The 21,146-nt window shown below is 56.5% G+C and overlaps 6 protein-coding genes across 6 annotated transcripts; 1 reads left to right on the top strand and 5 right to left on the bottom strand.

The window, feature by feature from the left end:
• Positions 1-39: 39 nt before the first annotated feature.
• Positions 40-2,955, bottom strand: IE81DRAFT_289167 (PFU-domain-containing protein; the record flags this gene model as incomplete). Its single annotated transcript, XM_025511803.1, has 9 exons — positions 40-196; positions 273-332; positions 401-782; positions 862-1,549; positions 1,616-1,770; positions 1,844-2,019; positions 2,092-2,370; positions 2,448-2,631; positions 2,715-2,955. The coding sequence occupies 9 exons, from the start codon at positions 2,953-2,955 to the stop codon at positions 40-42; spliced, it is 2,322 nt and encodes a 773-aa protein (XP_025370340.1).
• A 512-nt stretch (positions 2,956-3,467) lies between these two features.
• On the top strand, positions 3,468-6,144 carry IE81DRAFT_322693 (hypothetical protein). The gene is made up of 4 exons (XM_025513717.1): positions 3,468-4,347; positions 4,431-5,175; positions 5,245-5,725; positions 5,816-6,144. Exons 1-4 carry the CDS (start codon positions 3,567-3,569, stop codon positions 5,948-5,950), a joined length of 2,142 nt encoding a protein of 713 aa, XP_025370339.1. The 5' UTR covers positions 3,468-3,566; the 3' UTR covers positions 5,951-6,144.
• Positions 6,145-6,388: 244 nt separating this feature from the next.
• On the bottom strand, positions 6,389-6,997 carry IE81DRAFT_283405 (lysozyme-like protein; the record flags this gene model as incomplete). Its single annotated transcript, XM_025511563.1, has 1 exon — positions 6,389-6,997. A coding segment is annotated over one exon (609 nt), but the record flags the coding sequence as incomplete, so codon positions are not given.
• Positions 6,998-10,491: 3,494 nt separating this feature from the next.
• IE81DRAFT_322690 (hypothetical protein) lies at positions 10,492-14,013 on the bottom strand. The gene is made up of 3 exons (XM_025513716.1): positions 13,449-14,013; positions 12,443-13,350; positions 10,492-12,373 (listed from the first exon to the last, which is right to left on the bottom strand). The coding sequence occupies exons 1-3, from the start codon at positions 13,660-13,662 to the stop codon at positions 10,622-10,624; spliced, it is 2,874 nt and encodes a 957-aa protein (XP_025370337.1). The 5' UTR covers positions 13,663-14,013; the 3' UTR covers positions 10,492-10,621.
• Positions 14,014-14,541: 528 nt separating this feature from the next.
• Positions 14,542-17,318, bottom strand: IE81DRAFT_322689 (peroxysomal citrate synthase). Its single transcript, XM_025513715.1, has 8 exons — positions 16,991-17,318; positions 16,514-16,840; positions 16,359-16,388; positions 16,233-16,290; positions 16,059-16,162; positions 15,611-15,986; positions 15,271-15,530; positions 14,542-15,194 (listed from the first exon to the last, which is right to left on the bottom strand). The coding sequence occupies exons 1-8, from the start codon at positions 17,045-17,047 to the stop codon at positions 14,898-14,900; spliced, it is 1,509 nt and encodes a 502-aa protein (XP_025370336.1). The 5' UTR covers positions 17,048-17,318; the 3' UTR covers positions 14,542-14,897.
• Positions 17,319-17,966: 648 nt separating this feature from the next.
• On the bottom strand, positions 17,967-20,799 carry IE81DRAFT_322686 (CoA-transferase family III). Its single transcript, XM_025513714.1, has 13 exons — positions 20,225-20,799; positions 19,913-20,139; positions 19,803-19,816; positions 19,652-19,731; positions 19,551-19,586; positions 19,437-19,476; positions 19,332-19,362; positions 19,137-19,246; positions 19,028-19,043; positions 18,942-18,953; positions 18,849-18,865; positions 18,686-18,783; positions 17,967-18,610 (listed from the first exon to the last, which is right to left on the bottom strand). Exons 1-13 carry the CDS (start codon positions 20,559-20,561, stop codon positions 18,228-18,230), a joined length of 1,401 nt encoding a protein of 466 aa, XP_025370335.1. The 5' UTR covers positions 20,562-20,799; the 3' UTR covers positions 17,967-18,227.
• Between the last annotated feature and the right edge of the window lie 347 nt (positions 20,800-21,146).

Genomic DNA, 21,146 nt, shown 5'->3' with positions numbered 1-21,146 from the left:
AGCGATTTAGCGCGTGGGTCCCGTGCCCTATCTTTGGTCTCACAATGGCGCACTCACCAGATTGCCCAACGCAACAAGAGCCCGGAAAGCAACCTCGGGTTCACCAGATTCTGTCGACAGAATATCGATCAGGAGATCTAGCAGCGCGCCGGCCCAGGCGACCGAGCCCAGGTTTGACGTGAGGTATACAGAGTAGCTTTTAGAGAAACGTGAGAAGCAGCATTAGGGGTGTTGCAACGCGGGCTAGGGCACGGCAAACAACGTGAACTTACTTCAGTGCAACCGTGGCGTACGCCACCCGAGCGTTCTTGGACAGCTTTGGGAACGTGTTGCTCTTGCGCGATAGCCCGATGACCTGTGCAGTATGACGGCGCTTGAGCCGTCAACATGTGCATTGCACGTGGACAAGCTCGAGCTCATACTCACGGTCTCAACGCGGCCAGCAAGTCGGTCTCGCTCCTCTTTGGTCGCATTGGCCCACAAATTCGCAATCGCGCGCAGAGCCAGCATCGAATTTGTGTCGCGAGCTTTAGCCTGGGCAGCATCAGAAGGCCATGGTTCGCTCCATCGAGCAGCGTCCAGCACAATTTGAGCAGCTGTTTCGCGGGGCGTTGTGATGGGCCGCAAGACAGCTGCGCGATACGTGTCGAGAACTGGCAGAAGCGAGTCTGAAGGCCAGCGCTGCAGCAAGACTTCCAATGCACCCAAGTCGAGTGGCCCACTTCCGGAGCCGCTGCTTGCCAGGGAGTCTAGCAATTTGGCAATCGTTTGCAGCTCAGGCGCTGACAAAGACTATTGCAGTAGAAAGACGGAGGGACAGCGTGATGTGAGCTACGTCGCAAAAGGAACCCTTGGCATCACTCACACCTTGGTCCTTCAGCCCGTCCGAGAGTTGAGTGATCTTACTTTTGACTGCAGAAGTGTTCAAATTCTTGAAGTCGAGGTACGCTCGCTGTGGAAGGATCGACGTCTTAGGCTTGCTGACAGTCTCCGACCGTGTGAACGGGTCGACGTTTGAGCCAGCTGTGTAGCCGCCAGGGCCAGAAGCACCAGCGTTGCCAGAGGCATTGCTTTGATAGCGCGACGCGCCAGTGTAAGGGTCAACGTACTCTGATGCTCCTTGACCCAGCGTCTTCCCCTCTGTGTTGCTTTCGATGAACTTGACGACTTGATCGAGATAGGACATCGGCAGCTCGTTACGCTCCAAGAATTTCTGAGCTGCAATGAAAGGGTTGTCCGTGAGATTGTAAGGTAATTTCAGGGGAGGCGCATCGTCGGCGATATCCACGTCAAAGACATAGTCGTATTCTTTGCCCTCGTGCAGCTTCTTTGTGCCCGAGCCGACGCCGCCGACTACCTCTCCGATCTTGACCCATTGCCCTTGGGTCCATTGATGCGCTTCGACGAGCGCGCCGGCTTTGATCATTTTCACGTCCCCTTCCTTCTTTCCTGGAGTCGTAAGGGCCTCCGAACCCGGCAAAGAGTCTTTTTCAACATCTCCGACCTGAGTCTTGTTCAAAGCTTGGCCAGCAATAGTGCTGTCATAGGCCTGTCAAAAGCAGAGGACATGAGTATGACGATCCATTTCAGCGCTTCAAGACGCAGATGCACTCACTTGTTGCGCTTCGGCGTCCGCTTGCCTTTCGGACGAGCGGCTGAATACCCTCACAACGTGATCAGAGCTTCCACAAGCGAGGTCTCCATTTGGCAGAGCAGTCACCGCCCAAACACTAATCGCTGGGACAGTTATTGTCTGCGCAGCTTCTGTTCCTGCATGTCGGTGTGAAGATGGAATTTAGGTTCAGCACGCTCTCTCAGGCGCGAATTGGAGTCCAGAACGCACCTTGCCACACTCGGACACTTCTGTCTTCTCCGGAGCTCAAAATCTCGGCAGACGGGAGTTTGCTAAGCGAATAAATGAACGATGTGTGCCCGCTGAGTGTCGCCACAGGAGAGATAGGCTTCGACAAGGGTTTGCCTCCTGGCAATGGTGCCGGCAAATCATAGACGTTTATGTTGCTGTAGAGACGGCGAGACACTTAGCGTCAGACATTAGATGCCACTCCAAGCTTTCGGATGCGAATCACTGACCCATCATTTCCTGCAGAAGCAAAGCGATTCGAGTCCAGCGATACTAGAGCTCTAACAGCATCGTCATGCCCGACAAAAGTTGCACAAGGCTCTATTGATGGAGCCTTGTCGGGATCGTCGATGTCTTCTGCTATCCCGGGCAACGCGTACAAGCGAATGATTTTGTCGGCGCTGGCAGTGAGTACGTGTGAAGGACCGATGGGCTGTACGGCCCAAACCGCTTGCGTAGCTCCCTCTAAAATTGCAGCTTGCTTGAAGTCTCGCCACACCCTCGCAGTGCTGCCAGGCAGAACATGGGAGGGGTATGACCAGCGTCAGAGGGCAGACAGAGGAAGCGACCCTTTTCAAATACTCACAGATCCCAGCCGCCGCTGACAAGGTAGCTTTCCTCATCTTTCTCTGCCTGCCACACATTGAGCGCGCATACATTTGAGAGGTGACCAAGTAGCATGTAGTCCGGAGCGTTGTTGATCTCGCCAGAGACTGGATCTGAAGAGTGGCCATTGATGATGCCGTCTTGCCCGCCGGTGAGGGCCACCACTGTACATTTTGGAGATTTGCAAGGACCATGTGTCAGTCTGACCATACTGCAGCTCTTGTCGACTGGCCCGTAGGACACTCACATCCCGATCCAGTCCGTAGCCATGCGGCCGAGTTGACAAAGCCAGTGTGCGCTGTGAGGACAGCAGGCTCTCCGTCAAAGCGTCCGCCGGAGCCTTGTGTCCAGACCCGAGCTGAGCCATCCCTGGAAGCTGAGAGCAACTTGATGGGCGTGCTTGAAGACGCAGCGACCGCTCTGACATCACCGCTGTGACCGCCCAGCTGTGCAGACAGCTTGAAGCTGGAGGAAGATCCTAGGCTCATCTGCGCGGCGATCCTTGATGGTGATGAGGAGTGAATGCCAGTATTCAATCTTGGTGGAAAGTGATGCGGAGACCTCCTCTTGGGAAGAGAGGGCGGGCTTGAAGGATACACCTGACAGACGGTGCAATCCAGAAGGATCCCCTCACGAGGTGTTCGTTCGAGATGCCTGCTCACTGACTCGTCAAGCGTGGTCAAGATCCAGGATTGAGATATCAAGAATCGTGTGCAAGGATTATGTGTACTTGTGTCTGGCACCTCGTCAAGCCGTGCAAGCTGTGGGTTGTGTAGGTGAGGGGTCGTAATAAGAAGCTGTCTAGCTGACGCTGATGGTTCCAAGCATGCAAAGATGGAGCCTGCGTCACTACTCTTGCGCACAAGCCATGCGCGTACTGATCGCGAACCACGTGATCTGCCTGATGCAATGCGAAGTCCAGAGTGGAGTCAGAGTTGCCCATACCCAGCATGCCTAAACGTGGCTAGCGGAGGAGATTCAGCCACGTTTCTGACCTCCATTTGTGCTGCACAGCTTCAAGTGGCTCACAAACTGTGGGAGAACGCCATACTTGCGACATTCCAAGGCCCGTGGAGGCGCATCTCTCTCCGCCATCAGGATGCCAAGCGAGCCGAGTGAGAGAGGCGAGGAGCAGGGTCAGAGCGGATTCTCCACTCCGTCCACAGCGAGGGTCACGCCTGCAACGTCCACGGACATCTCCAGATCCGTCACGCCTGGAGTATCAAAGCTTGCTGATCACTCGATTGCGCCAACGGAAGGTAACGCGGAGCTGGAAGCATTCAGGCAGCAGTGGCGCAAAGAGGTTCAGAGCAGAACTGCAGGCGCCAGTCAGAGCGAGGCAACAGCGAGCTCGCCGAGTCCAGATGGTCTGTCTAAGCAGATCCCTTTGGGAAAGGCAGCAGAACAATCGGAAGCTGCGGTGCTTAGCACTGCTCTCCCTGCGAAGGAGGCTCGCAGAACAGCCAAGGCAGCACAATGTGCCCCAGACGCAGACCAAGGACGCGTGGCTGCAAATTTGTCTCACCATGATGAGCTAGATCGCTCTTTGATCGAAGAGGAGGACGAAGAGGGGAGCTCTAGCCGCCCACATTCTCCATCCCTCGCTTCAGGCCTGCTGGGTGTGCCAGAAGCCGCCCAAGCACCAACAATCTGGCGGCGAGAACCTCCTGCTGCGCAACTAGATGAGGTCGAAGATACCATCGCCACTCAGAAGCCCGTAGCTCCCGATCTGGCTGCGGCGAGGGCTAAGCGCGCCGCTGAGCATGCCAAGCAGGATGCTCAGGATCTCAGCACTCCGGATGGTCAAGCGCGTATCGAGCAAGGTATCAAGCTTTACGCGAAGGCGGTGGCAGCAGAGAAGCGAGGCAACAATTCGCAGGGTGAGTGAGCGCTATAACACTCGCGGCTCTGTCACAAAGCATCGACTCTGACATGATCTACCTGCGACTGGCCGCGCCTTCAGCTATTGAGCATTACCGCAGAGCATTCAAGCTACATGATGATGTCGACCGCTTCTTCCAGAGAGGTGTTGTCTTGCTCTCCAAGGATGCGAACGAGCATGGCATAGCGCAGCCAACAGATGCTTTGCTTCAAACCAAGGAAGTGTCGGATGCCGTGCGATCTGCAGCGGACACCTCGACGTCGGATGCAGTCAAGTCCTACGAGCGAGCCGCTTCAGCATCCATCAGCTCCAGACCCGATGCGGCTCCCTCAGATAGCACCACAATGCCGCCTACCTTTGCGCAGAAGCGAGCTAAACGGGGACTGACGACTCATGGCCGAAAGATCGACTCGACAAACCCTACAACGCAGCTGCAGACATCAGCCTCGCTAACACCATCCGCATCGAAAGCTTCGCCGGTTCCGTTAACGGAACTTCTGGAAAAGCTGGCGCTGGCTCCGCCGAATGAGGATGAGGAAGACGAGGCGGTCGAACCTTCTCTCAGGGCGCGGTTCACTCCCGCGGACGAGGAGGCACCTTCTCATATATGCAGTGTGCCGGATGAGGTGCTATTGCACATCATTGCTCAACTTGCGGCGCCAAGTGGTAAGAGAGGCGCTCGAATACCGGCTGTGCCATCTGGAGAGCCTCCAAGCAAACGTGGTATTGGAGTGGTCCTGGCTGGAGCGGACTGGTCCAGCGTCGAGCAGCTTGGTCGCGCGAGCGCGACGTTACGCCGCCTGACCTTCTCGCAAGGCGTCTGGAAGTAAGTCCATCAAGGCCGCGTACTGCTCCACTGACGATGCGCTGAACACCGCGTCTCTGCTTCGGATAGAGATATCGTCAAGGCGACATACTTTCCGCCTCAACTGCCCGAAGCTACTGACCATGATTCCCTGCTCGACATGCACGGTGGGCGACACTGGCGAGATGTATTCGTGCATCAACCCCGCCTGCGTCTGAACGGCGTCTACATTGCCTCGTGTCGATATACGAGGCAAGGGCTGAACGCGGAGAACAGATGGGTCAACGTTTTGCACCTTGTGGAGTTTTATCGCTCATTGCGCTTCTTGCCAGATGGTCGAGCCCTTTCATTGCTCACCACAGACGTTCCAGCCGATACGGTTCGTCGTATGGAGCCTGGACTTCGCTCCAAAGGATTCGCGATTGGTCGTTGGAAGCTCATGCCGTACGGATTAGCCGACGATGAAGAAGAAGCAAGACCGCCCGGTCCCAAAGTCATCATCGAGGATCTCAAGGACAGGTCTATGGACAAGTACTGTTTCCGAGTCATTTTGCTTTTGCGACAGACCAGCGTGAGTCTGCTCGATGAAGACCGCAGATGTCAGATTCATCCGACTCGGTAAACAGTCAGGAGGCTGACGTTACATGCGCACCCTTCCCAGCTGGGCAAACACAATCGACTTGATCTGCTCGACTACGCAAGCGTCAACCTCCGCACAGCAGAAGTTTCGACCTTGATGAACGCTTCCCAAAAACTCTCTTTCAGCTTTTCCGTCGTTCGCTCTTACGGCATTTAATGTCTCGTTGCTATACGAGTTGAGAGTCGGACAGTGTATTTGTACGATCAAGTAGACTGGGAATGCTACTTTGCAAGTTTTCGCAGACATGCCCCTTTCGACTCAGTGCTATCACCGGGGCTTTCTGAGGCTTCAGACCGGTATCCGCACTCGAGAATATTCAGACGACTTTTGATGTATCGACACGCGCGGACCGTCCAGATGAATCGATCGACGACCATCATGAGACCGGTCCGCGGCTAGCGCGTATGCATTCCATTTGCCAGAGATGGTCTACATGAAGATCAGCCAAATGTGTCATTTGCGTGCTTGGAGGGGAGAGAAACTATTAGAGAATGTGAAACACCGAGAGCGAATGTCGAGGAGCAGTCTGAATTTGGAAGACCCGCGGATCAACCGCAGTGTTCAATAGGCAAGCCCGTATTGACGCGATTCCCTTTAGCAGGATCCAAGGTTGTTGTAGTGCTTGTACTCGTAGCCCATCTTGCCCTGGAACCAGTAGTTGAGCATCTGCATCAGGTAGTCGAGGTTGTTTTGAGCGTGGCATCCGTACTGTTGAGAAGTGGCGCTGGCATAGCTCATCTGGTTGTCTTGCCAACCGTTGTACGCGCCGAGCGCTGCAAGGAAGTTGCCGCCACGTCTGTCAATCTCGTCCTTGAAGTAGTGCGCACCAGTGGCAATGTTGGTCGTGACGTCCCAGCAGTTCTTGCCGCCGCACTTGTCGGGGGTAAGCTGCATCATGCCAATCTCGCCGTTGCCACCCTTGACGCTCGGGTTGCAAGTGGATTCCTGCATAGCGAAACTCATGAGCACGACGGCAGGAATACCGGAAGACTTTTCGGCGGACTTGAAGGAGCCCTCGTACTTCGCGCAAGCCTTGAACGCGGCGGTGTTGGCAGCTTGATCGGCGCTGATGACTTTGAGATCCTTGAGAGTGACCTTGGGAGCCTTCCACTTGGAGTTCGGGTTAGACTTGCTGATTCCGCAGTTGAGGAAATCAATGCTACCGTTGGGATCCGACTTCGTGGCGCCAGACGAAGAGCAAGCGCCGGCGAACTTCATGCCGATGAGACCCTTGCCAATGCCGGCAACGACGCCACTGGCGTCGTTGCTGCTGTCGTCACCGCCACCGTTGTCGTTGTTGTCAGAAGAGGATGAGGTCTTTGACTTTGAGCTGGTCTTGGCAGCCACTTTGTCCTCGCCGACGGCGGCCTTGACCTTGCCCGAGGATGCAGCCGAAGAGCTCGAGGAGGCAGACTTGGCCTTGGACTTGTGAGCCTTGTTCTTCGCGCTAGAAGTCTTGGCCTTGCAAGCCTTGCGCTTACGAATGGGGGCAGCATCGTCTTCATATGCGCGCCTCTCCAAGGGGTGCTCTTGAAAGTAGGCGTCGACCATGGCGCGACGACGCTCTTCAGAGATGGGGTGACGGCTACGACGAGGGAGCATCATACCGCTGGGGAGACGGTCCATGTCGTAAACGGAGTTGGGCTTGGCCACAGCCTCGGAAGCGCTCAGCGCGACGGCGGCGAGGGAAAGCAGAAGAGTAAACTTCATGGTGATGTGGTTGCGAGTGGTGTTTGGTGTGAGAAGAAGCTGTTGGTGAGAATCGTGTGCACGAAATGTGACTGTATGCTACTGTGCTAGCTAGGAGGTCTAGCCGGATTGCCTCGAGAGTTGTGAGAGGGTGTGTGTGGGAGTGATTTGAAGACGAAAGATTTGCAAGATTGCGTGAGGGTTGAAGCGACGTCCTTCTAGGGCGAGGGCAGGGTCGGGAGGGATGGATGTGGAATGGGGTAGAGTCGCTACGTCGGTGAGGAGCGCAGTAGACTTTAAGGTGGACGCGGATGGATGTGCGTTGGCAACTGGTGCGAGCGAGCAAAGCCGAGCGAGCGTGGGCTGCGTCAAGCAGGGGTGCTGATTTGGCGCTGTAATGGAGCGGGTGGAAGTTGCTGCGAGTGTATGTGTGGAAGAATGAGGCGGCAGAGTACAGCTTCGAGCAGACACAACTGGGAATTTGAGGAGACGAGCGAGAATGTGGATGGACGAGGAGAATGAAGATGCTCAATCGGTGCTTGGGGAGAGAATGCAGCGATGCGCCAAGCTGGCCATTCGCGGCTGTCAACGGCGAGACTGCAGCAGCAGCTGCTGCTGCTGCTTGCTTGGTTGCTTGTACGTACGTACGAGGCTGCTCTTTTGCCGCAGATAGGCCATGGGAAGAGGGGGGGGGGGAGGGGGGGGCTGAAGGACAGCCGCGGTCTGCATTCATGCGATGCGGCGAGATTCTGAGACCGTTCTAGTGCATGTGCCTTCGGATCCTGGCCGCTACCATCCATGTGCTTGACTTCAGCCCCGCTCAACAGCACGCGGTCCCAGCCGGGTACGATGAGAGCTAAGTCTCGCGAGCATTTCTGCCAAGGAGCAAGCAGACATCCGCAGAGTTGGGCTGCAGCTCACGCTCACAGATTCACAGCATCAGCGCACTGTGACGCCAGTGTGAGTGCTGACTTGACTCACCGCGACCGCGCTGCATGAGTCACGAAGGGTCGCGGAGGCGCTTGACCTTGCATGCATTGGCGCAAGCCCTGCTGCAAGCTGCGCTTTTGCCTGCAGTAAGAGTCGCGAGACCTCGCAGCCAGGAGTCAAAGTCCGAACAGCAGCGCAGCACTCATTGTGACTTATTGAGCCGGTATAGGAAGCTGACGCCTCGCCCGCATCCAGCACACATGACTGAAGTTGACTTGCGCCTTGCTGCATTGCCATCCTTTGAGCTCCTTCCTGGCTGGTCAGATCACTTGATGAGAGTTTGAGTGGCTGCATGGCTGTCAGTCGCGTTCTTGATGTTGGGCGCTCGGCTGCTATAATCACGAACGCTCGGACCCGAGGACAGTCTGATGAGTGGTTTGGCGCGGTCAAGTAGCAGTTGAAGCCAGCAAGTCTTGAACTTGCCGGCCGAGGTCAATCAGGTATATAGCATTTTCAATTACCGTCAAACCGAATGCTTAGTCCAGAGAGTCTGAGTCATACATCAGAGAGTCAAAAGTGTTGCTGAACGACTCATAAGTGTCAATTCATCAACACGCCTTCTATCATTGCTCGCCAATTTGATTTCATTTTGAATGAGCAACCCCTAGCTGTGCCTTGCGCGTCGCGCATACGGACGACCCAGCATGCACATCAGCCGTCATGCAGTCCGACAAGTTGTTTGCATATGCTGGCGATCCGAGCCCAGGGTATGTGCGCGCAGACTTGGAGGCTTGGCAGACCATCGGTCGGACCTGATGAGCTGCTTAATTGCCGTGCGCGAACTCTCGAGATGCGACCGCAATCTAGCTTGGATCACGAATGGTCATTCAGCATAGCTATCTAGGAGAGACGGCACTCGTGACTGCTCGTCCAGACCAGACCGATCCATCGAATCAGAATCAAAAATCACATTCACAACAATCACAATTACGAATATCGCGCATGCGTCGCAGGCAGGTAAAGTCTTGCGCACGGCTGCACGCTTTGACCTCGATCGATCGAGTTGCGCCATGTTCGCTTTGCTCGCTCGAATCACGAATGGAAGAACGAGACCAAGCGCGCTCTTCTCATCAATTGAATCTCGAACCTGAATCGTCGTATGAGTCACTGTGAGTGCCGAGCGCTACTGGCCGACCTCACATCAGGCCTCCGGCCGGTCCAACGCAACGCGTTCGAGGCTAGCGAAGCCGAGATTGACGCGTCACGCAGCATATGACTGCTGCTGCATGCTTGGGCCGCCGACATGCTCGCGCGGCGTGCGCTACCGGTACCGTTATTGCTGAAGCCAGATGGGAGCTGAAGCGAGGCAGTATACAGTACACGGCAGGTGTGCAATTCAGTGCCATACATGTATTCTGTGAGTAGTCGTGAGCCAATCAGGAGTCATGAGTCCGTGTGAGTTTACATGTACGCATCTGCTACGGTGTGAGTCTGAGTCAAGTGCGAACCTCGCTCCACTCCAGCTGATGGATGCCCAAGGGCACCTCGAGCACGAAATATGGGAGTGAAGGCGAGACGCCCAAGCCAGCAGAAAAGAACGCAGGGAAGGCAGTCAGTCACCAGCAGTGCTCAAGAAGAGTCGACCGACGATTTGCCAATCGTGAATCGTGAACGGAAATCCTTGCTCTGTCCTCTCGTGGACCGCGAGGCCGCGGAAGACGTCAGCAGCCGCAATCACGAATGGCCAGGCACAAACGCTTCTTCTCTCCGCACTTTTCATGATCGCCGGGTCAATTCCGATGACTTTGCGGCTGCGACGCGCCATGTTGCCATTTAGAGCGATGAGGGAGAGGGCCAAGACATGCGAGATGCAGAGGAATTTCGATGGGGCTGCGACGACCCACGGCTACGCGTTTGCCAAGTCCAGCCGTCGATCATTCTTCAACCCCTGAGCCAAGCACACCCATCTCGCATGCCATATTCGATCACACCAGACAAGCCAAATCTCACGCTCAAATCGCAAATGCTGACGGTCGCAAGCAGCTCGCGGTTATGTCAAACGCGGTCTATAAACGCAGCGTGGAAGTTGATAGGCAATACAAATGGCGATTCGAAATGGAATCAGGAGTATAGAGACATGATGACTGCGCGTAGCCGCTGATCCACCCATGACCTAGCGTCCATCCCACTCGTCCGCACTGCACGTCGCTAGGACTGCTCAGAATGCGATCCTAGTCCAAGTCTCTGGCGAAGGTGCAGACCGGTTAGGGAAGTAGCAGAGGACACTGCAGCCGCTGCCGTGTCCGGCTCGGCATGCGCGCCAGCTTGAAGCCCGAGCACAACTCGACCAGCAGTCACAGCCAAGAAGCCTTTGACGCTTTCCGTCGTACCCTTGACTCCGTTGAGCGTTCTTGCTCGAATATCCTGGCGAAGGAGCGCAAGCAGCAAGATGAAGACAAGGTACCGGCGCTGGATACCTAACCTCGCCAGAGGCTGCCCCTGCAATCGTTTCCGTTCAGCCTCCAGACGCGCTCGTTCCTGCCTCGCGAGCTGTTGCGCTTCGCCGTGACGGCTAGCGCTGCGTAGGCGCTTGTAGCGATCCTCGGCTTCCCGCCATCGCTTGTCTCCTCCGTCGCCGTCCGCATCTCCTCCAACACTGACAGCTCGCGCAAAGCTTCGCCATAGATAGATGATTTGTGCGCGTATCGAGCGATGGCTTGATAGCAGTCGAAGGACGAAGAGGTACGAAAGTGTCCGCAGAAGGTCTCGTTTTCTTCGACGGACATGCATGTGCTGCGGGTGCATCTGGTGCAAGCTGAAGCGGGAGTCTTCGCCATCCCCACTGCTGGAAGTGTATGCTGGGTAGCCCCAGAACGGGTTGCTGGCATTGTATGGCGAGACGTGACCTGGCAAATTTTGGGCTCTTCGAGAACGCCGCGACAAGTAACGTGCTGGTCCACTCAGACCTGCGCTCAGCGGCGGCTCTTCGATGAAAGGCACTTGCAATCGAGGTGACCCGGGCTCGTTCTGCAAGGCCTCGTCGATGGCTGATTGCGGTGGCGTGTCAATCTCTTGGGATTGATGCCTCTCCGCTTCGGTCATCTCCCGAGCATCCGTCTCGTCGATCACAGGACTGGTGACCTGGGATTGAGCAGCTTGTTGAGCTCGCAGAGACTCTCTATACGCCTTCTCTTGGTCTCCCGACGTGCTCGCTGATCCGCGACTACCTGATCTCCACCTAGCGAAGAAGCCAAGAGCCGAAGAAGACGGGTCCTTTCGAGTCTGGGTGGGAGTCTGTCTCCTACCGCGTCCGAGCTTCTCGCCTACTTTGCCGCTGGCTGCGCTGTGGTCGCTGTCTTCTCCTTCACTACCGCTGCCACCGCGGCGCGCATGGAGAGGGTCCACCCCAGTGCCGGGTACATGCTGCGGCAAAGAAAGTCGAAAGTCGCGCAAGGAGCCCACGCGACGTACAGGCGAGTGGTCCCTCGTGACAGCTGGAGAGATGGACGGCGAGGCGTGAAAGTGGACATTGCGGTCACGTCTGCGACCAGTCATTGCCGATGCCGCTGCGCCCATACCAGGGGTCACACTGGCAGTGGATCGCACGCGTGGCCGGCGATGAGTGGGGCTGCGGGTAGCAGATTGTGACGGCGTCGCCGCACCCGAAGCGCTTGCTGATGATGACTGCCTTTGGTCAGCGGGGCCGCCTTTTCGTGGGTCGGACGTGGCGCGCTTGCGAGCTCTGGGTGTTGCAGAGCTGTCTTCGTCAGGGACGCCCCGAGTCATTTGAAGGTGATGAAGCTTGCGGGCAGCCACCGGGGTGAGCTGCAAAGAGCGGATCACCGGACTACCACTTCCAGCAGCAGCCGAGGCGGAGGGAAAGGGGTGATCGTGGCTCCAATCCTCACGGGGAGTGGCAGGCGCTGAAGCTCTGGGCGTTGCGACGCGAGAAGCCCAGGGCTGTAGTGAAGCGAGTTACTACTGGTCAGAGAGAGCGTGGGCGGGACGCACGTGTCCAGGCAGACTCACGGAAGGCGCAAAGCTGTGATACTCGTCCAACACGCTTTCGAAGCTGCCAGTGCGACTCAAAGTCGGCCTTGCGCTTTGATCTTTCTCGGTGGGGCTACCCGGCAAGCTGGAAGGCTGACTCTGCCTGCCCGAACGTGCTGGTCGAGCATGCCTGATCATAATGTCGTTCGTCTCGTCCGTCATTTTCACATCCCAATCTCCTCCCCATTCGGTCAAGAGGTGGTCTGGCTCGAAATGCTCAGCTGCCATTTCGGCGTTGCTGGGAAAGAAGATGCGAGCGAGGGCTTCTTTCGGAAGGACTCGCTTGGCAAGGCCCCACATGCCGCTGTGCACCCAGCCATAGTGCATCATGTAGATCGCGCCGACCATGCCAGGAAAATGATTCTTGAGCAGGTCCAACAGGAAGGGCAGCAGCTCCATCTCCAAATTTGCAATGCCACTCGATTTGAGGGAGATGGCGATGACCATTTGAAGTGGCGGTAAGGCCTCAGGAACCGCAAGTCCATCATCAATTTCCTGCTGATTTCTGGCGATTTGCAGCGCATTGCGGTTCCCCTTGCCCTTTCGATCTTGTCTGTAGCGCGCATAGTCCTCTGCGAGCTGCCTGCGAATGCACTCCATGCAAGCAACAATGTACTCCCGGACCTCGTTCAGACCATCCACGTCGGCACGTTCCAGGGAGCGCAGATTGATGACGCCGCATGGTCTCCTGTATCTGTCCCTGAAGCGCGTATTGGCCCAGAACAGCGGCGGCCTTCCTGCAGGAGGGGCGACGAAGATGGGATGCAGCGAAGACAGATTCAACGCTGGCAGGTCTGTTCGTATCCGCCAAAGAAGCGATCCTGTGAGCAGAGAGAGGGCGCCTTCCTGCGAGAAGCGGGCCCGACGAAAGAAGCGGAACAGAGTCGCTGCGCAGAAAGCAAAAGAGTAGGCATCGGATCGGCTTGAGCTCCACCACTTCCTAGCAGCGCTGACCCTCGGCCTTGACTGTAGCCGCCCCACTCACCTCGATCGCTTAGAAAACGACGCACCTCCTCCCTGGCATCATCGCCCAGCTGCAGCTCCTCAGCAATAGCGTCCGGAAGCTGTTCGAGGGCAGTCGCACGCAGGCCGTCGATCTCCTCTGCGTGGCTGTCGTGCGCCGCAGCCAGATCGGAGCACTTTTTGGCTACTGTTTTGGCGGCCTGCGACGAAGGCGGGTCCAGTGTGCGACCGACCATCTTGAGGACTACAGTGTGTATGTTTGTGTGTGATCGGACTGCCTCGTAGGAGGGCGGAAGAAGAGAATGGCGCAGACAGCTTTCGGCACACAATCTTTATAGCATCCAACTTCACCTCGATGGATCCGCTTTCGCGCGGCGGGATGCGTCCCAGCCGACGAGTTCGCTCGAGTCGGGCAAGACGTACGGGGAGCAGCGATGTGGTATACAGTCTGAGCTTGGCGATGCGTCAAGACGTGTTGGTGAGGGGCAGAAGCAAGTCTTCACATAGGCTTTTGCTGAGGACGATGATGATTCAAGATTCACGCTCAAAGGTTGCACGGACTCGACACTCACGAACCCACATGTTCGTCCATACGCTGATGATGTATGCACTTGATAACTCCGACGCGATCGTCGAGCACTCACACTCGTGACTGCACTCGACTCGCAGCCGCCAACTTTTTTGATTCCTCGCACCATCGCTCGCTCGCTCGCCATAAAAACAAGTGCGGGGCTCTCGCATGAGTTCACAAAAATCACAATTGACTGGCGCATCCATCGATGCAATTGCATGCTGCTGCTGAGCGTTTCAATCTGCTGTAGCCCATCAGCCAACTCACGAGTCACGACTGCTGCTGCTGCTGATGATGATTCTCATGATTCGTGATTCATTGCTGCGTGCATGGTGATTGTCATGCAGCGCGGCGGCTGCGCAAGCTGCTGCTGATGGTATATAGCCGGACCGGAAGCCCAGCGGACCGGCCGCGCGGCACTTCAAGAGTGTTGAACACTCACACGCTCGTGGCTGCTGCATGTGCGTGCTGCCCCCTCATCGCGCCGCGTGAAAGACATCAGCAACTGCGATGCGGAGTTGCAGCAGCATATATGTGCCGTCGATTCCGCGGCGCATCTCCCTCCACCTTCGATGCGTTTTCAGGGCCCAGGGGGAAGGAGCTGATCGATGCACATGGTGTGGTTGCTCCCTTGCATGACGCTGATGCGTTTCAGCGTAGGGCAAGAAGGTTGAAGAGGTCACTTCCGCTCGGTCGGCAACCATCATCAACTGCTGGGTGGGGTGTTGACAGGGAGCATGCACGCAACCATGGCGGTGAATGAGATTCGGACGGACGAGCACACAAAAGCTCAATCAAGAAGCGCAGAGACTAGGGAGAATGACCACGCACGCACTGAAATGGGCTTGAGCGGTGAGAAGGCGGAAAGTACAAGCGCGCAACGGTGGTTCGAGAGTACTTTTACAACTTGCTGCGAGCGTGGAGCTTGCCAGTCTCATCGAGGTAAGTGGCCAAATGACGCCTCTTTGAATCGCCGCCGTGCGCAACAGAGACGGGTCCGCTTCCATACTTGGGCTCCCTCGCCTCTTCACGCTGCTTCACGTCCACATAGTCGCGCTCGCTCGCTCCGATGTAGATCTGCTTGGGTCGCCAAATTCTTTGGCTTGGTGAGAGCATGGCTTGACGCCAGTGCGCAAGCCAGCCCACCACTCGGGGAACTGCGAAGAGGACAGGATAGAAATCGAGCGGGAAGCCCATCTGGGAAAGGGAAGCAGATTCGGGTGATGAGCACAGTGACGCGGTGTCACGGACGCTTGATGGCACTGCAGCTCACCTGCTGGTAAATGATGCCCGAGAAGAAGTCAACGTTGGCGTGAAGGTTGCGCGACTTGAAGTAGTCATCCTTCTCCGCAGCGTCTCTCAAAGCCAATGCAGTGTCCAGCAGCTTGGAACGGCCCGTGACCGAGAAGACTTGCTCAGCAACTTCTCTGATGATGGTCGATCGAGGGTCGGTAGTGCGATAAACGCGATGACCGAAGCCCGCCAAGTTGCGTTCCTTGCGTTTGACTTGCTCGATGAACTTGGGTACGTTCTCTGCGCAGCAAGACGAAAAGACGTGTCTCGGTGAGGTGGGCGCCCCAGCCCATGCGTTGCTCATCTGCGAAGACACTCACCCGGCCCATTGATATCGATGAGCTGACGTACAACAGCTTCAGAGGCACCACCATGCAGAGGTCCGTACAGAGCGGCACAAGAAGCGGCAACAGCGGAGTAAGGATCGACAAGACTGCTGCCGACATGAACCATCGTAGCGGTGCTGCAATTCATCTCGTGATCTGCGTGGAGCAGGAAGAGAATGTCGAGCGCTCTCTCCAGCACGGCATTGGGCTTGTACTGGTGTTCGCTCAGTTGGTCCAGACAGTACAAGAAGGTGCCAGAGTAGGACAGCCCGGTGGGAGGGCGATTGAAGGGTCTGCCTTGGCGGTTACGGTACGTGGCCGCGGCGAGCGTAGGCGCCTTGCCAATCAGGCGCATGATCTGCTTGTCCATCTAGTCATGATGAGAGAGGGAGTCACGTTATGAGTCTGTGTTTCTCAGGCATGCACTCGTCGACGGTCTCACCTGAGCCAGAGCCTCGACGTTGCCCTTGGCAGCATTCGAGTATAAATTTTGACCCTGCAAAGAGGGGTTCGCCTCGGGTGCAAAAGCGCCAAGCGCCGCAAAGCCTATCGACAGGGGCGACGCGCGCATGAGTGTGCGCTGATCTGGCAAGATTCAGGAACAGGCTTGCCTCACCGCTGATGAGCATGGCCATTGGATGCGAGTCGTAGCGGAAGCTGCTCATGACGTGCTCCTGGAAAATGCACGCGAACAAGATAAGGAACGATGCTTGACGCGTCTCCAAGCCATCCTCTCACTCACCACATCATGATGCAGGTAGGTGTGGTGCAGCTGAAGGCATGACGTTGCACGTGGAGGCCGTTAGGTTTCCAGACGTATCATCGATATCGCTCCCTTCTAGGTGGCGCGGTCGCCTTCCTGAGCATCTGAAAGCTGCTCCTCTCCTTGTCACTCACCACTTCGTTGCTCCACGCATCGTATCGCTGAGCGGTAGGAAGCTCTCCGTAGATGAGCAGATATGCGCTCTCCAAAAAGTGACTCTTTCTCGCCAACTGCTCGATGGGATATCCGCGATACCTCAAAATGCCTCGTCCACCATCGATGAAGGTGATGCTGCTGGTGACGGCCGCAGTGTTGGTGTATGCGCTATCCGACACCCGAATGCCCTTCTCTGTCTCATCCTCTGGCCTGTCTTGAGCCCCAAAGACGGCCTGAGGCGTCGCCTTCATCTGAGTGAAAGCCGTGGCTTGAATGGCATTGTTCTTGATAGGCACTTCGTAAGACTGAGCGAGCGGCGTCCAAGATGATCAGCGCCGCGGTGTGAGATTGATCCGCTATGAGCCGCAGTACAGCAAACGGTTGGTAATGCGCTGCGAGGAGCCCCTTGGCTGCACCTGCCAGGCGAAACAAGGGCCGAGACATTGTGCACTCACATTTCCAGTGCGATTGTCGAGCACAGTCAGAGACTGCTTAGGTGTGAAGCTACCCATTGTAGCGCGTGATATTGTATCCGAGCAAGCTTGATGGGTCTGTCCAGTCGGTCGGAACACTCAAATGTACTTGCAGTCGTGAGCCAACAACCAATTGAGGTGGAGAGGAAGGCGCTTAGAGCAACACTTGCGTTGCCGTCTATGAACCCTACTCAATTGCGTGCACCAGATGTAGGCGGGGGGGTGGATGGTGGTGATGTCCATGTGAATGGCCCTTATCGGACCGGAAAGCGGGTGCTTGACCGGCCATGTTTGCAGCTGCGGGAGACGCCGAAGCCGGCCGCGAATGAAGCTGCTGCACACACAAAGCAGCTGCGATCGAGGCAGCAGCAACTCATGATGACTGCTGATGCAGACCGGGCGGGTGTCCGTGCGTGCGCGCATCACACCACGATGATACATCTGCTGTGCGCCGAGATCCGAAGCAAGCGTGCATCAGCAGGCGCGCGTGGCTTTCGCTGCAGAAAGAGTCACTGAGTGAGCGTGCTCAAGCAGAGTCTGAGAGTTGCACGATCTTGAGGTGTCATGCAGTCCGTGAGTTGGCTGTGCATTGCATGGCACGCAACGTCATCGATTCTGCCCTTCTCTCACCTCGACAAGATCAGACTTTCTCTAAAGGTTCTCCAGTCCTGAGAAGTCATGAGCGCCAAGGCTAGGCTATGGGTCAAGGCCAATCCAAATCTGGGTCCATCTTTGCTGCCGAAGGCTACAATATGGATAGCTCTCATGCAAAGACGTCAGTCAGCATCGAGCTACGTGCCTGGGTCCAGCCAGGACGAGCTAGCGCCTCTGGCCCCCGGCACCTCCGGCTACCGTAGTTCCGGGCACGCATGTCCTCATGGACAAAAAAGTCACGATCCGTCGTGCGGTCGCGACCATGTGCAATCACGAATCCTTGTCTGACTCGACCTCTCCTCACAGCGACGATCACAACTTAGCCCTCCGTGCGCAGCAGGTGGCATTCGCGATTTGTGATTGCATTCGAGGACCGATCATGTCACCAAGCTGAAACGTCCTTTTCACGCGCCGATGGCGCCCCTTTTTCGAAGCTCGGCGATTTGCTCCTCGGTGTAGTCGAGCATCTCCTTCAACACTTCGTCCGTGTGCTCTCCAAGCACTGGCGGTGGTCTCGTGACCTGGAAAGATCGCATCGATGCGGAGCCAGAGATGAGCGAGGCGCTCAATTGATGGATGGCGCACTCGCTCTCTTCGCACACAAACTCACCGGCATCTTGCCCTCTCCATACCTCACAGCCGGTGCTGAGATTTTGATTCTGCCCGCTCTAGGATGATCCACTTCGGTCGTGACGCCTCTAGCAACAGCTTGGGGATGCTCGAACGTTTGCTTGATGTTGCGGATGGGCGCTGCTGGGACTCTGCCGCCCAGCTTGTCAATCCAATGCTGCGCGGTCTGTGTCTTGAGCAGCTCTTCCAACAGTGGAATGAGGACATCCCTGTTCGCTACGCGCCCTGCGTTGCTGGCGAACCTTTCGTCTGCTGCTAATGCTGGCTTTCCAAGCACACCAGTAAGGGTCTTGAATTGCCCATCATTTCCTGCACCCACTGTATGAAGTCAAAGATCGCAGGGCTCAATCAGCATACAGACTGAAGCTTGGCTCCATGTACACGCACGCTCACCCATGATGTAGCCGTCAGAGGTCGGCATGACCTGATAAGGCACGATGCTAGGATGTGCCGTTCCCCATCTCGTTGCCTCCTTGCCGCTGATCAAATAGCTGCAAGAGTCGACGAGGCGTCACATCAGCGCCGATCGGCGATCTGTATCGAAGAAGTGGCTCACGATGATGCAACATTGGCCTGCGAGCGAGCAAAGCAGAGCAGCGGTGTCAGCAGCGAGGTCTACCTCGGCGAGGGGCTGATTCCTGATACTTGCGAGCGTTGCGATCTGAAGGAGAACGAAGGGCAACGGGGTCTGAGTCAACGGAGGTCCGAACATCGGGAGATACTGAGGAAACTCACCTGAGCTTCAAACAAGCTGCGAAGGGACGTGCAAGAAAGGGCGCACCATGCGTGAGCTGACTGGTACGCTCCGGCACGATGAAGCCTAGTTCGTCACGTGTAAACAGACCTGGCATCGATGTGCACACCTTGTCCAGTAGTCGCACGACCCAGAAGGGCGGCCATGATAGCTCCATGAACGTACAGGCCCGTTGTAAGATCCGTGACTGCAACCCCTACCTGCGAATGGACGAGTAGGCGCAAAAGAGTCGGTCTATATCAGCTCAGCGACGGCCTTCGCTCTCTCCTGCAAACTCTTGCTGACCTTCACGGGTGGGCGATCAGGCTCCCCAGTGCTGAAGGTTTGCGAATGGAAGAGAGGCTGAGCTCAAGGAATCACAGGAGTCAATTTGCTCGGTTGGGGACTCGCATGTGAAAAAGACCCGCGTCTGCAGCAATGATGACATCGTCTGCGACCAGGACGGGCAGAGTGTCAACGATCTGTTGTAGAGCTAGGCGCAAGACATCATCGCCCTGCACTTACAACCCGCCGATGGACCAAAAGGGCCTGTTTGGCCGTCTGCAATGGGTGCGCAATTTTGATCAGCGAAAGGAAAGGGCATCAGCACCACACCCTCGATTTACATCCAGTGATGGAAGCGTAGATGATGTCAGGCTTGATGTTCTTGAGATCCTCATAGCCCAGTTGCATGGAGGAGAGCTTGCTACGATGTGAGGAACGCTTCCGTGAGCCGTAGTCAATGCGAAAAGACACAGCGAGCGTCCCGAGCCTCACCCAGGCAGATAGTTCTGGCGCCAGGCAAAGGCGATGAAGGGGGAAGATGGTGATCAGACACTTGCCGCGCCAGGCAAAAGCTCGCTGTCAACTACTTTGCCTCGTCTCACCTCGACGACCACATCAGCTTGTCTGACAAGATTGTGCAGAATCTCGCGACCCTCTTGACTCTTCAAATCGACAGTGATGCTCCTCTTGTTCCTATTCACTGCCAAAAAGTAGGCCGACTCCTCGGGCAACTTGGACCAAGCGTCCCTCTTGCTGTTGGGTACGCGCTGCTGATCGATCGGCTTCGAAGGGGCAGAGGGCGGCGCCCATGCGCGCGTATCGTCTCCACCTTCAAGGGACGAATGCGCAGCGGATTCAGCCCCGTTCTCGGCATGAGAGTGCGTAGAAGATGCTGCAGAGAGAGCATTACGCACCTTTTGGATGCTCAACTTTGATCACGTCCGCGCCGAGATCGGCAAGCAGCATGGTGCAATAAGGTCCTGCAAGCACCCGCGTAAGGTCCACCACTTTGATTCCTTTGAGAGGCGGTGGGATAGAAGGCGGCACAGGCTTTGCGATCTGGTCGAGCGGCTGGGATGCCAGTCTGCTGCTGCTGCTCAGATGCCTGGCGCTGCTCGGCAGCCTATCCGTGCGCCTTGAGCCCGAGGCTGGAAACCAGTGCGCTTGAACTGCAGCGACCGGATCTGCGCCAGCGTTCCTGCCCGTGCTCTTCGCCGCCAGCGCAAACGACCTCGCAAGAATTCGTGACATGATTGCTGCCTCGATCGCCCCAGTCCCCGAATTCAGAATCCCGCGTCTCTTCCTCGTCGGGTGCTTGGTGTCTTGTTCCTCTCCAGTCTGTGGTGCCCGGTCAGGATGATGTTCTCCCAAAAAAAGCGCGCGCCTGCTGTGTGCGCCCCTGTCAGATGCTCAAGACGGAAGCTTCGCTTTGATGTGTCGTAGCAGCTCACAAGGATGCGGCAGGCAGCCTTCGTTGCTGACGTTCTCGTCGTCGAGTGTGAGTCTCGCAGCAAGCAGCGCAGCCATTATATGATCCATCCATGCGTGCATCCTCCAGTCGTGCGTTGAACGCTTCCCCGCGCATCCACGCGCGCGCGGCTTCTCCGGCTCACGCGGTATCCGGTTCCTCCGTCCCCCACCCAATCGTGAATCGTCGGTCGAATGACGAATGGCGAAGCGCAATGGTGCAGCAGCGCGCCAGCTGTACAAACAGCACGGCAGGAGGCACCAGCAGCGATGGCAGATGATTGGGAATCGGATCCTACATCCACCTAACACGCAGGAGAAATTTCAAGCCGTTGAGTCATGTCAACCGCGCCTGCTCAAACCGTCGAT

The sequence above is a fragment of the Ceraceosorus guamensis genome (genome assembly GCF_003144195.1).
Source record: "Ceraceosorus guamensis strain MCA 4658 unplaced genomic scaffold IE81scaffold_22, whole genome shotgun sequence".
Classification (NCBI taxonomy): Eukaryota; Fungi; Basidiomycota; class Exobasidiomycetes; order Ceraceosorales; family Ceraceosoraceae; genus Ceraceosorus; species Ceraceosorus guamensis.
The sequence above is the reverse complement of the archived record's forward strand: the minus strand, read 5'-3'. Positions and strand labels throughout refer to the sequence as shown.

Bases quoted from the DNA above. Each gene is read 5' to 3' on its own strand.
- IE81DRAFT_322693 (XM_025513717.1), top strand. From the start codon at position 3,567: ATGCCAAGCGAGCCGAGTGAGAGAGGCGAGGAGCAGGGTCAGAGCGGA. The intron at 4,348-4,430 runs GTGAGTGAGCGC...CCGCGCCTTCAG, and splicing joins GCGAGGCAACAATTCGCAGG to CTATTGAGCATTACCGCAGA. The intron at 5,726-5,815 runs GTGAGTCTGCTC...CACCCTTCCCAG, and splicing joins TGCTTTTGCGACAGACCAGC to CTGGGCAAACACAATCGACT.
- IE81DRAFT_322690 (XM_025513716.1), bottom strand. From the start codon at position 13,662: ATGGTCGGTCGCACACTGGACCCGCCTTCGTCGCAGGCCGCCAAAACA. The intron at 13,351-13,448 runs GTGAGTGGGGCG...CTTTCTGCGCAG, and splicing joins TCGTTTTCTAAGCGATCGAG to CGACTCTGTTCCGCTTCTTT. The intron at 12,374-12,442 runs GTGAGTCTGCCT...GCTTCACTACAG, and splicing joins ATCACAGCTTTGCGCCTTCC to CCCTGGGCTTCTCGCGTCGC.
- IE81DRAFT_322689 (XM_025513715.1), bottom strand. From the start codon at position 17,047: ATGGGTAGCTTCACACCTAAGCAGTCTCTGACTGTGCTCGACAATCGC. The intron at 16,389-16,513 runs GTGAGTGACAAG...TCATGCCTTCAG, and splicing joins ATGCGTGGAGCAACGAAGTG to CTGCACCACACCTACCTGCA. The intron at 16,291-16,358 runs GTGAGTGAGAGG...TGCATTTTCCAG, and splicing joins CCTACCTGCATCATGATGTG to GAGCACGTCATGAGCAGCTT.
- IE81DRAFT_322686 (XM_025513714.1), bottom strand. From the start codon at position 20,561: ATGTCACGAATTCTTGCGAGGTCGTTTGCGCTGGCGGCGAAGAGCACG. The intron at 19,247-19,331 runs GTCAGCAAGAGT...GTCCATTCGCAG, and splicing joins CTGATCGCCCACCCGTGAAG to GTAGGGGTTGCAGTCACGGA. The intron at 18,611-18,685 runs GTGAGCGTGCGT...GACTTCATACAG, and splicing joins CTCTGACGGCTACATCATGG to TGGGTGCAGGAAATGATGGG.